The sequence below is a fragment of the Mastomys coucha genome, unplaced genomic scaffold (genome assembly GCF_008632895.1).
Source record: "Mastomys coucha isolate ucsf_1 unplaced genomic scaffold, UCSF_Mcou_1 pScaffold5, whole genome shotgun sequence".
NCBI classification, from domain to species: domain Eukaryota; kingdom Metazoa; phylum Chordata; class Mammalia; order Rodentia; family Muridae; genus Mastomys; species Mastomys coucha.
Window position 1 is genome coordinate 85,421,779 of NW_022196911.1, and position 12,664 is coordinate 85,434,442.

At 42.6% G+C, this 12,664-nt stretch overlaps 1 protein-coding gene across 6 annotated transcripts in view; it reads right to left on the reverse strand.

Moving 5' to 3' along the window:
• Positions 1-12,664, reverse strand: part of Ankfn1 (ankyrin repeat and fibronectin type III domain containing 1) — a 407,382-nt gene that overhangs the window by 117,635 nt on the left and 277,083 nt on the right. For all 6 annotated transcript variants that reach the window (XM_031350944.1, XM_031350945.1, XM_031350941.1 and 3 more), the window contains 2 exons: positions 11,283-11,477; positions 10,014-10,127 (listed from right to left, as the gene is read on the reverse strand). In XM_031350944.1, the coding sequence (XP_031206804.1) occupies positions 10,014-10,127; positions 11,283-11,477 (309 nt within the window). The remainder of the gene's footprint in view (positions 1-10,013; positions 10,128-11,282; positions 11,478-12,664) is intronic.

The following is a 12,664-nucleotide window of genomic DNA, read 5'->3' on the forward strand; positions in this document are numbered from 1 at the left end:
TTCTTAAAAGGGGGAACAAAATACCCACAGAAGGAGTTGCAGAGACTAACTATGGAGCAGAGACTGAATGAAGGACAATCCAGCCGATACAGCTGTCTCCTGAGAGGCTCTGACAGTCCCCTACTAATACAGAAGTAGAAGCTCACAGCCATCCATCGAACTGAGTATAGGGTCCCCAATGAAGGAGTTAGAAAAAGGACCAAAGGACTTGAAGGGTTTGCAGCTCCTTAGGACGAACAACAATATGAACTAACTAGTACCCTCAGAGCTCCCAGGGATTCAACCACCAACCAAGGAGTACACATGGTGGGACTGATTGCTCTGGTGGTATGTGTATAGTAGAGGATTGCAAAGGCGATCATCAATGGGAGGAGAGGCCCTTGGCCCTGTGAAGGTTCTGTGCCCCAGTGTAGGTAAATGCCAGGACCAATAAGTGGGAGAGGGTGTAGTGGCAAGCAGGGGGAGGGGGGAGGCAACAGGGGTTTGTTCTTGTTGTTTTTTGTTTTTTCTTTTTGTTTTTTTTTTTTTTGAGGGGAAACTGGGAAAGGAGAAATCATATGACATGTAAATAAAGAAAATATCTAATGAAAAAAATCAGTCTACATATTCAACACAATCCCTACCAGAATTTCAACACAGTTCTTCAAATAAATTGCAAAAATTAATCTTAAGCTTCATATGGAAACACAAAAAGATCACAATAATGAAAACAATACAGAATAATAAAAGAACTGATGGGGGCTTCACAATCCCAGATTTTAAATTGTATTATAGAACTACAGCAATAAAATCAACATGAAAACATACATTGGCATAAAAACATACATTGATCAACGGAATAGAATAGAAGGTACAGACATAATTCTACACATCTACAGATACCGAGTACACACGGAAGAAAGGAGAGGTTCTTTAACAAATTGGGGTGATAGAATTGGATAGCTACACTGTAGGAGACTGAGAACAGAGCCACATTTATTACCCTGCACAACTCCTCGTGGTTCAAGGACCTTAATGTAAGACCAGATAGCTGAATCTGATAGATGAGAAACTGGGGAATAGGCTTGAACTCATTGGCACAGGAAGGGACCTTCTGAACAAGATCCCAATAGTGCAGGCATTAAACAAGTCTTAATAAAATAAAAAGCAAGTAAATTAAGTTTTCAAATTGAGGAAGAGCTAATTTAATAATAAAACTAAGGAAAAATAAAAATAGGGCTGCAGAGATGGCTCAGTGGATAAAGTGCTCGCTATACAACCACAAGGACCAGAGTTGAGAGCCCCAGAGCCTACATAAAAGATGTGGTGCTCCTGCTGTAATTCCAGCCCTCAGGATTGTGAGATAGGGGACCTCAAGGGCAAGCTGGCTAGCTAGACTAACTAATATGAGAGCTCCAGTTTCAAAGAGACCCTGACTCAGAAAATAAAATGGAGAGCCATCAAGGAAGACCCTTGGGATTAGCCTTCATCCTTCCACACATGTCCCTACACGTGTGAACACACTATGTAATACATACACACATCCAAAGAAGGGGAATAAAGGATTCTAACATTAAAATTTTTTGTCTGCAAAATAAGAAAATGGGCTGAAGAGATGGCTCAGCAATGAAGAGCATTAGCTACTCTCTAAGAGGACCCAGGTTCAATTTCTAGCCCCAAGTCTAGTAGCTCACAACTATGTGGGCATAACTTCTGTTTTATGGGATTCAATAGCTTCTATCCTCAGAGGGTACCCAACCTATGTGCTGCACAGGCAGATGAACAAGCACACATACATTTGCGCATTATTAATAAATACAATTTTAGCAATGAGGAACAGGTTTTCTCATTTCCAATTGAGAAATGTGCCAAAGGTCAAACTTGGCTAGTAAGTAAATCTTAGATTTCAAGGTCAGATGCATCCAACTCTGGAGTGTGGCCCTCATTCTTCGCATCCCTCTCTGAAGAGAAAGCATACAAATCCCAAACTTGACCCAGAAACTTGCAGACCATGATTTATTATGAAGACATATATTGCAAACCTTCAACAAACAGACATGACTATTGTCTCTCAGTTGGGGAAGTGTCAAGAAAATTAGCATGATAATATTTTTGGCCAAAACAAGCATAGGTCGGTTTCATAGTCAAAATGGTGCAATTTCTGATCTTTCGTAAGATCAAATTTTAAAAGACAAACACTCAAGCAACAAATAAAACAGCCAAGTTCAATTATTCTCAGAGAAAAGGCAGAAATGCATATATTTTAGAAACCACTTATTTATGCATGCATATCTATATGCACAAATAAATGATTATATATACAATCCACATATATGTATATGTGTGTATATTTTGCTTGCACATATATATATACACACACACACACACACACACACATATATATATATATATATATATATATATATATATATATATATATATATATTGAAGAGCAATCAGGACTCTTACCCACTAAGACATCTCTCTGGCACCAGAAATATACGCTTTTTTAAAAAAGGGTCTAAAGCTAATGAATATTAAAAATGACATGATTGCATTTGTATAACTCTATGTCACTGGTCTTAGTCCAGATGAAGTCAGTGATTTAGAAAATGAAATAAAACATAGGTATAGCCAACACACCTTTCTCATGCAAGTCAAAATAAAGTGGCAAGCTAGAAATAAAATAAAGCTTTGTTACTTTGATCCAGAGAACCTATCAGAAACCTCCCAGTGGACAGTATATTGAATAATAAACTATTAGATAAAATTTGTCAAAAGCAGAGACAAGAGAAAAATAATCAATGCTCCCTTTCCAGTGCTCCCTATCTAGTGCTCCCTATCTAGTGCTCCCTATCCAGTGTTCCCTATGCAGTGCTGTCTATCCAGTGTAGGGAATTAGAATTGATGCACCTCAATGATAGGTATGGTGGTTTGAATGTTTGGCCCAGGGAGTAGAACTATAAGGAGGTGCGGCCTTGTTGGAGTAGGTGTGGCTTTGTTGGTGGAAGTGTGTCACTGTTGGAGAGACCTTTGAGACACCTTCTTTGAACCACATGAGAGCCAGTCTTCTCCTAGCAGCCTTCAGATGAAGATGTAGAACTCTCTGCTCCTTCTGTGCCATTCCTACCTCCTGCACATACTGCCATGCTCCTGCCTTGATGATAATGGACTGAACCTCTGAACCTGTAAGCCAGTCCCAATTTAATGTTGTCCTTTATAAGAGTTGCCTTGGTCATAGTGCCTGTTCACAGTAGTAAAACTACTGTGACACTGGGAGATTAAAAAAATGCTAGGAAAGAAGAGACAGAAATAGGAGTCTTGAAGATTTGATAAGTAAGAGTCTTATGAGATGTCAAACAATGTACTGCAAAAGAAAAGCTAATAGATATTTTAGTAAAGTTGGCAAGTCAAAATTTAAACATTAGCATCTTTCTACTGGTAACCACTTAGAGAAAAAAAATCTGGAAAATAAAGTTCACTCATAATGGTCACAAATATTGGGAAATACATGGAGTACAAAATCCTTCAGGATGTATAGAAGACCCACAGAAAGGAAACAGTTATACTGCCCTACACACAACCTAATTAGACAAACATGCTCATAGATAAGGAATCTCTCTCCCTATTAGGAAGACAATGTAAGCCCAGGAAGATTTTAAAAGCTGAATTTCACAAGTTAACTCATTGGAAAAGAAAATATGTGTAACCTCAAAGACATTTTGAAATAGATTACCAGGAGGAAGGATTTTGCCTAGTATATTAAAATATGCTATAAATTTACTTAATGGTATTAGATAAAGACAAATCAATGATAGTGTGTATGCATGCATAGAGCCTCCTTCTGTAACAATTCTAGAAAAAAAAAAAACCTGAGATAGGTAAGATAGAGGTATATATGAATGCTGACATTGAAACTTGGTATACTAGAAAAAAGTTAAAACAAACAAACAATGGGACTGAATCATCAGGTAAATGCTCTTGCCATTAAGCCTCATGACCTGAGTTTGACCCCGGGGACCTACATGGTGTAAGGAGAGAGTTGGCCCCTGTAAGCTATTGCCTGGCCTCTACATGTATACATGTTGTGGCATGTGCATGAATATGCATGTGTGCACACAAAAATAAATAGATGTTAAAAAAAAAACAACCAATAACTTATGTCCACCAGTAGGAGAAAAGCTACACTCTTGTCTGTGGCCTGAGAATATTATACAACTGATAAACAGAAGGAAGATGATCCAAATGCATCAACCTAGAAATAAATACAGTGTATGGTGAGCTGAAAAAATTCTCACTAAGTTGGAAAAAAGATAGTCTCGTTGTAGGGTTGTGCAAATGGTGTGTTATGGTTTAGATCTTAAATATTGCCCCCCCCTGGTTTCCACTCTAGTAGAATGATCACCAGCTCATGGTCTTAGTGGGAAATTGTAGAACCTTTAGGAGACGAGAACCTTTAGGATGTGAAGGAAACTGATGGGTCGACAGAAACTTTAGGAGGCGAGAGAACCTTTAAGAGGCAAGACCAGCCTTGAAACTTTGCTTTTTCCTTTCTGTTTTCTTCTGCTTCCTGGTCTCTGTTAGGTGAGCAGGTGATAGAGCTGAATGACTATGGACTGAACGCCTCTATTCCAAACATCTCCTCCTTTTAAGTTGATTCCCTTGAGCATTTTGTCAGGATTGTGGAGAGCTGACTACTACAGGGCAGAAATATTTATACTAGATCACATGATGCTATAAACCTTTGGATGTAGGTTCACCTGTCGCTCACCCTCGGGGATACATTCTGAGAGGGTGTGATTGAGGAAATCCCCCTATGTACAATCCCCCTATGTACATCCTCTCTGGATGATATAGTCATGTAGGACCTCTGTGGTCCAGGCAGTCTGCTGCTGACCGAAGCACCACCATCCATTATGCGGCACAGGACAGCACGCTTATGGGCATCAAGAAAGAATGTGTAGAGATCTACATCCAAGTCACAGACTTGAGTTTTGTGGTAGGGATGTGGGACTCCAGGAAGGCTGAGGGACTTCTCTTATGTAGCACTATATTATTTGAAGGGGAATTTAGAAAGAAACAAAGAAAAAAAACCCCACTGATCAAAATACCCCAAAGAAAAGCAGCTCTTTAAGTATGGGAGAAGACTTAAAGGAAATGTATAAGACTGTTGGTGAGTAAGTTGCCTGGGTCCTGACACCACAACAATGTATGAAGGAAAACGGGACAAGAAAGGCTCAGAGACCTTCACAGCTCAGATATGAGGCTCTTGCACACAGTGGTTTTCCAGTCTCCCCATCTTCTCCTTCACTGGACGTTCTAAGTTCCCCATCATACATTTAATCCCTCAACTCACTTTTTTTTTTCAAGACAGGATTTCTCTGTTGTAGCCCTGGCTGTCCTGGAACTCACTCTGTAGACAAGGTTGGCCTTGAACTCAGAAATCCACCTGCCTCTGCCTCCCAAGTGCTGGGATTAAAGACGTGTGCCACCACTGCCCGACTCTTGACTCACTTTTTAAAAAAGATTTATTTGTGTATTAGTGAGTACTGTTGCTGTCTTCAGACACACCAGAAGAGGGCATCAGATCCCATTACAGATGGTTGTGAGCCACCATGTGGGTGCTGGGAGTTGAACTCAGGACCTCTGGAAGAGTAGTCAGTGCTCTTGACTGCCGAGCTGTCTCTCCAACCTTCTTAACTCACCTTTTTACTTGTGTACTTAAATGAAAGGGAAGGAAGGAAGGAAAGAAGCTGATCCCTTGAGGCACGGATCTTCTGGGTATAACATTTTCTGCCCTTCTTATTGCTTGCTTTCATTGGTCATCTCCCCCTCTCTGAGATCAATCTGGGCCAGGGATTGTTTTCTTCAAGACGTTCTAGCAGGGCTTTGCTCTAGTAACCAAGATAGCAGCTTTGTGCTTATGCTTGGATTAGTTCTTCAATTAAACATGGAAAATCATTATATTCTTTAATGCAACCGTTCACCTTTCTTGTTAGATAAACGTCCTTGAAACTACAAGGTACAAGAAGGGAAAAGGGAACGGGAGTGAAAGGAATGGGAACACTAAGCAATGGGCATGTGTAGCACATGCCAGCTTCTTCTCTAGTCTTGGAGGAAGGCGATGTGATCGTGAGTTCTCAGCATGGTAACCCTATCAGCTGAGGGGTTTCATGAGTGTATGGTGGACTCTCCCTCCTGGAAGCAAATCTGCCCCCAGACATTTTTTTGACTTCTTTTCTTCCTGGGAATGAACCTGGAGGTGGCGGTTGGTAGAGGCACCAGCAGATGTGCCACAAGCTCCTAGAAGGTGCTGGCAATTTCTATGAGAAGAAATGCTTGCTTTGCAAGGCAATGTGAGCAAATAAAAAGCAGCCAAGCAATTCAATGATAGGACCAGGCATTAGGACTTTTTTCTCTATGCTAAATATTCAACTCAGAGCCTTATGAACTCCAGGCAAGCAGTATCTCACTGAGCTATATCCGCATTCCTCGTGTTTTGAGACAAGCTCTCATTGTCTATCCCAGGCTTGCTTTGAACTCACTGGGTAGCCCAGGCTGGTATGGGTGCTCCTGCCTTTACCTCCTAGATACTGGGATTACAGGAATGTGACAGTCTAGGGTTGTGGCTTCTAATTTCTCAGGGAACAAGGTGGGAAGAGAGGCAGAGAAGGGCATATCTAGAAGTATGGTAGCACTTACAGATTGTATTACCCATTGCAGCAAGCCACAAGTTGTCCCTACTTTAGGATGAGAGAGAGAGAGACAGAGAGAGAGAGAGACAGAGAGAGAGAGACAGAGACAGACAGAGAGACAGAGACAGAGAGAGACGGAGACAAGACAAAGGAAGAGAAACAGAGACAGAGACAGACACAGACAGATGGAGATAAACAGAGAGACAGAGAGAAGACAGAGTAAGAGAAACAGAGACAGACACAGACGGAGAGAGACAGAGGTAGACAGGCAAAGAGATAGGAAGAGAAAGGCAGAAACTGGAAAAGAGACAGAGACAGGGAGAGAGACAGAGAGTATATAGAGAGAGACACAGAGAGAGACAGATTTTTACCTCCTGGCTGTAACAGGTAACTGCACCTGTTATAAGATACTGCCTCTCATCTAGCCAGGCTCCAATTTCCTCATCCTAGCCCTACAAGAAGCAACAAAATCACTTTGAAAACACATCCCATTTTGGCCTGCAGAAAAATAGCATGTAATCACCAAATGAGGAGATAAGGCTAGTTACCCAAGGATATGAAGAAGAAAATGTTGAACAAGGCTCTGGTAATGGTCCAAACCCCCAGAGCGTCTGTGACAACTCTAGCTGCTCTTTGTACATCATGGAAACTGGTGAGATGAAGCAGAAGGATGAAAAGATCGTGCATCCCAGGAGGAGACACCTCGAAACAGCCCCATTTTACTGCAGTTGGTGAAAACACAGACAGGAGAACCCAGTGGTTTTCACTGAGAACCATTTTCCTGGCTTTTAAGTTGTAATGGACACCTTTAATCTCCCACAAGGAGATGGCAATTGGCCTGGTGCAAGACTCTGGAGTCTTAAGAAGGCTCCCAAAGAGATGCTCTACAAAAAGACTTCTGTATATACACAGATTCCTCAAAACCATGCTGATGAATGTAAACAGATGGGCAATAGAAAGAGCCAGATCCCCCCCCCACCCCATATACATTGGCTGAAGCATGAAGGGAGAAAACATTTAGTTGTTGAGATATGCCTGAGGTTTTGCTGAGCCCAGAAATTCTGGAGCATGGGGTGAGTGAGGCCTTTCTTTGCCAAACCCCAAATTCTACAGGGTTAAGCCTTCCCTAGAAGCAATTAGATAATTGTCCTTGCATTCTGTGGATTTCACAATTGATTCACCTTCTTCTTCTTTTTAAAAAAGAAAAAAGAAAAAAAATAATTGTCTTTGTCTCGGGGTAATTTTCCTAATATTTTCATAATTAAATAATTACTTCAACCCCTGAATTAAAAACTGCCCATCTGTCTCTGTGGACACAGTAGGCTGCCAGCTGCTTTAAATAACCCTTCAGAGCGATCGGGTTAAGGGCTCCATTTATGTCCTTAGAAATTAGCACTAGGAAGCCAGCTTCACAACGCAGCAGACAATTCTATTTATAATGCTTAATTAATCCTCTCCAGTTACTGGAGCCCTGTGGCGACCTTTCATTTCCCACCTTACCCAAATGCTTCCCAAGAGAAGAGTTCAAACAAAAAAACAACAAAAAAAACGTGAATGCTGGTAGAATTTGCTGGGGTTTTGGTTAAGTACAAAAGAGCTGGGAAAATTAGCTCCTGATAGCTCACTAATCACATAGAAGAAGGAAATGTCAAGTTGGGCAGCGTGGATGAAACATTCATCAAAATCCTGAGCTGGCAAGAAGCGGGGAGAAAGGAGAGGCTGTCCATGCTTAACCTTGGTTGCCAACCCTAACTCTGAAGGTCTGTCCTGGCCAATGAGACAGTGAAGAGGAAAGACTGAGCCAGTTCAAAGGATTAGTCTCGGGCTTCTTCTATGCATCGCTTGAGTTTCTATGTGCTTCTTGAGCTTCTTCTATGCACAGATTTTGGTGGTCTAAGTTGCCTTCTCTTTGACACAGAAAATCCAACGATAACCAAGTCAATGTATTTGCAATCTCTTACCTTAGCTATTACAAATAGAGTGAAAACCTGGGCAGTTGCAAGCACCCAGAAAGCTATCCTGTCTGCAGAGATAATACGGTGTACTCTTGAGAAGGAACCCTGGGAAGAAGAAAGGAAGGCGTGTGTTCTAGGTAGATAGTTTCACAGGTAGAGATTGTGGTGGGGACTTGAACACACAGTTTCTGGTACCCTGGAGCATGTGTAGAGAACTTCCTGGGGCCTTTCTGCATGCCCGAGTAGATCAGAAAATCGGCAGATTACGTTTCCTTTCCCACATTCAAGCATGCCCAGAATGCAATGACTCGGGCTCTTTTGTGAGCCCCTAGGCAAACTCTATAATTTATTATCCCTGGCGTAGGTAAAGTGGGGGATAAACAGCGCTGCTTCATGACATAGCTGTGAGGACCAAGGAGAGACATACAGGCTCAAGCAGTGCTTAACACGCAGCAGTTGCTGGCTATGGGGCTGGTTGGCTTGGTGACATCCTGCCATGTCTTCCTCCTATGGGTCCTTCACCAGTGTTGCTGCTGTAGCTGGCTCAGGCTGCCACACCTTGCTTCTGAACAGCTCTCTCGATTTTTTTTTTAATCTAAATCCTCATCAGTCTCCCCTAGTCCACCATACATACTACAACGCTTCAGATATCTCCTTATCATCTGGTTCCTGTCTTATCCAATGGCTCTCCACAGCTCATCATATGAAGTCTTAACTCCTTGGCTTCTATTTCAATCCTTTTCCCTTTCTACTGCTCCAGAGGAGCCAGGATGTTATTTCCCATACTCTCTGTGTTTCTCCTCCTCTAATTGTTCCCGTATTGTATTGGTAGCTGTATTCACTGTTTTCTCCGTGTAGAATTTACATTGGCCTCAATATCTCACTCCAGCTCCCACCTGTCCTTCAAAACCAAGTATCTTGGGGACTATACTGACCATGCCACCATCCTACCATCATCTTCTCTTTTGACCTCAGTGTCTGCCACTAGGGACATAGTGGTCAGTTTCCATGCTTACTGCTCCCCCTATTGGTACCCCATACTTCAGCCTTCCTGCTCCTCAGATCAACTGTTTCCCCCCTCCTTTCTGTGCGCCCCCCCCATGACGCTTATAACCGCCTGATGCTCTGTAGAAAAGATCTGCTTGCAAACATGAACAAGACAGTCAATGACAGCCTGGTCCTGTTCAATATCCCTGTGACTTATCCTCAGTCACCTTTCTGAATCTTCACAGTGATGTGCATGGCTATATTCTGACTTCAAAAGCAGAGGGGATAAAATCAAGCCTACCAGTTGGAAACCGAACATGCAACACGCAGAATCCATCCCCATGCCCCAGATACCTTTCCAGGAAGGAGCAGGGAGAGAAGATGGAGAGCTCAGTACCTTTGTACCTGGTCACTACGGCTGCGTTGACACTGAGGGGCTCCTGAAAGCTGACCGTGAGGGAAGTGTTGCTGGTTACCATGAGGCAGGCATTGGCTGGCACCTCTGGGGCTCCTGGCACAGAAGGGGGAAATCATCAGAGTGTTAGCTTCTCAAAATCTTTCCAAACATATTTCTACCTACTTAAAGGGTAGTGGAAGCTCAGCCACTCTCCACTTTATTCCCTTGAGACAGGGTCTCTCATTGAACCTGGAGCTAGACTGGCAGTCTAAAAGCCAAGCAATCCTCCTGCCTTCTCTGCCATAGTGCTGGAGCTATGGGAGGTGTAGCCATGCCTGGATTTTTACGTAAGGGCTAGGAATCCAATCTGGTTCCTTATAGAGCTAGCTCCACAGCTCCTGCACTTGGCACTTAACTCTGCTCCAGAGACAGCTCATTTGCTTGGACATTTTCTGAGGCAGAGGCTTTTAAAGGATAGGACTGACTCTTTGTATTTGGAAGTTAAACTCCAATTCTTCTAGTTGCTTCAGTAAAATCTTTTAGAGTGAGAGTTTACTGCTTTGCAAGCATTTGAGTGGTACATTTTAGTTTTAATGAAATCTTCTGGGATCAGATAAAAATATTATAGAATCCAAGTTCAATGTTTCAGAAACACCTGAGTTGTATCTGTTCTTACATCAGGGGCTTCACTCAGCAACATTCTGCACTGCCAGTATTATCCTGAACTGTCTTACCCAAGCAAAAAGAGCTGCTACAAAGAATGGAAATGTAGATAAAAGCAAAATTCACCGGCCAATTGATTATCTTTCTCTGTGTTAAGTTCAGTTTATGATTCTCTATTAAAAAAAAAAACATACAGTAGAGAATGGAAAACACCTTAAACTTGAGCTCAAAGCAGAAGCTGGACAAATAGGCAAATAAATATTTTTCCAACTCCACATCCCAAAATATAGCCACTTAGGCCATCAGACCATTGGGTCATTAGGCATCAGGGCGTAGCTGTGGGAAGTGCTGGATGACTGGGGATGTGGTGGAGGGAGGCCAGAAAGCACCCAGAGCTCAAGGTTGTGGCCAGAGAACCAATCAGGAGCCAGAAAATCAAGCAAGACAAAAGACCCATTTACAGCCTCCCAGAGCTCTGGCCCCAAACAGGCTGACAAGAGTCACCTACGGCTGGAGAGTTGAAAAATGAAATCAGTAAAAGACCTGTCTGTCTCAAACCAAAGCTCAGCCTCATAACGCACCCCCCAGCCTCTTGCACATACTCACGGGCGTGTTCGAAGCCAGTTTTCATGCGTCTGTAGAGCCGGTACCTCCACTCCCAGGCCTTCAGCTGCTTCTCCTTCTCTGTGTTGTCCAGGGTGAAGCCTTCATTCTCCACCTGGGCAGACAGCTCACTCACCCTGTCCTGGGCCTCCTGGACTAGTGTGTTGAGATGCATTGCTCGGCTCTCCAGGCTGACAACTGGGAGTAAAAGAGACAGAATGACAGCTCTCCTAGGGAAGTGCAGTGGCGTAGGCTGGGCCTCTCCTGGTTTGAAGAACTCTTTGAGATCCGTGTTTCTTAACAACAATCTTACTATGATAAAGCTTAACGTGACATTCACTATCTAGTGGCAAATTCATCAAATTAAGACATCCCCACTACTCCTTGGCCACTTGTCACATGCTTCCCAGTGAGCTCCTTTGGTATACTTAGTCACATTTGTATTGGTGATATTTGGAGGGACGATCACCGGGGACAGGGCCAAGAAGGCCGTGGGACAAATTCTCCGGTCAGATTACATTCTATCAGAATTGATTTTCTATGGAAACTTTTGATGGAATCCAGCTCAAATTTTCTGCCCTTATCACATTCTTCTTAGCACAGAGAAAACTTGGCATGTTGCCTTGGGATTCTATTAGCATTAACCAATTTGTACACTGCTAACGAAGGGTCTCAAACTGATGCCACTTCTTAGCTATCGGGTTCTAATGGCTGAACCCTACATTGATCTTTGATTGTGGTCTGGTTACAGGAATGCACCTTCTCCAGAAATATCCATGTCACCGAGGGCAAGGCTTTACTTGGCTTACATCCTATTGTTTACTCAGTCTGCCCTGTGTGGTCAGATGTATACCAGTAGTAGAAGTTGTCCATTCTTGTGCTTTCCTTTGAGGCTGCTTCCTGCGGTCTGTATGGGAATGTCTGCTTAGGTGGTCACCTGTCACTGCCGAGGAGCCCCTCCCAACCAGTGGCAAGACAGGAGACAGTTTCATTCTGGAATGGTGGTAGAAGACCACAGGAACAGAGGCGTAAGTCAGAGACAAGGTCTGCAGATGTGTTGCTGGAATGTGTTTGACACTCCCTGTGAGAACGTGTCTGACACTCCTTGTGACCAAAACAATATTTCTTTCTGATGAGTGGGAAGCAAAACCCACCCATTCCATTCTTTATAACTAATGGGGAAATATTACGAAGATAACTCAAGTGAGAATGTGTTGGGCGTATTTTGAAATGGAAATTAGGTGGTTGTATTTTCAGATACTCTGTGTTCATAAGCATGTCTGCGTTAATTACAGGAAATGAATACTAATTTATTATTGCCCCTGAGAACCATCAGTCTAAATTTATTTACAGATGAGGTCAATGAAAAATTAGCCGAGTCTTTT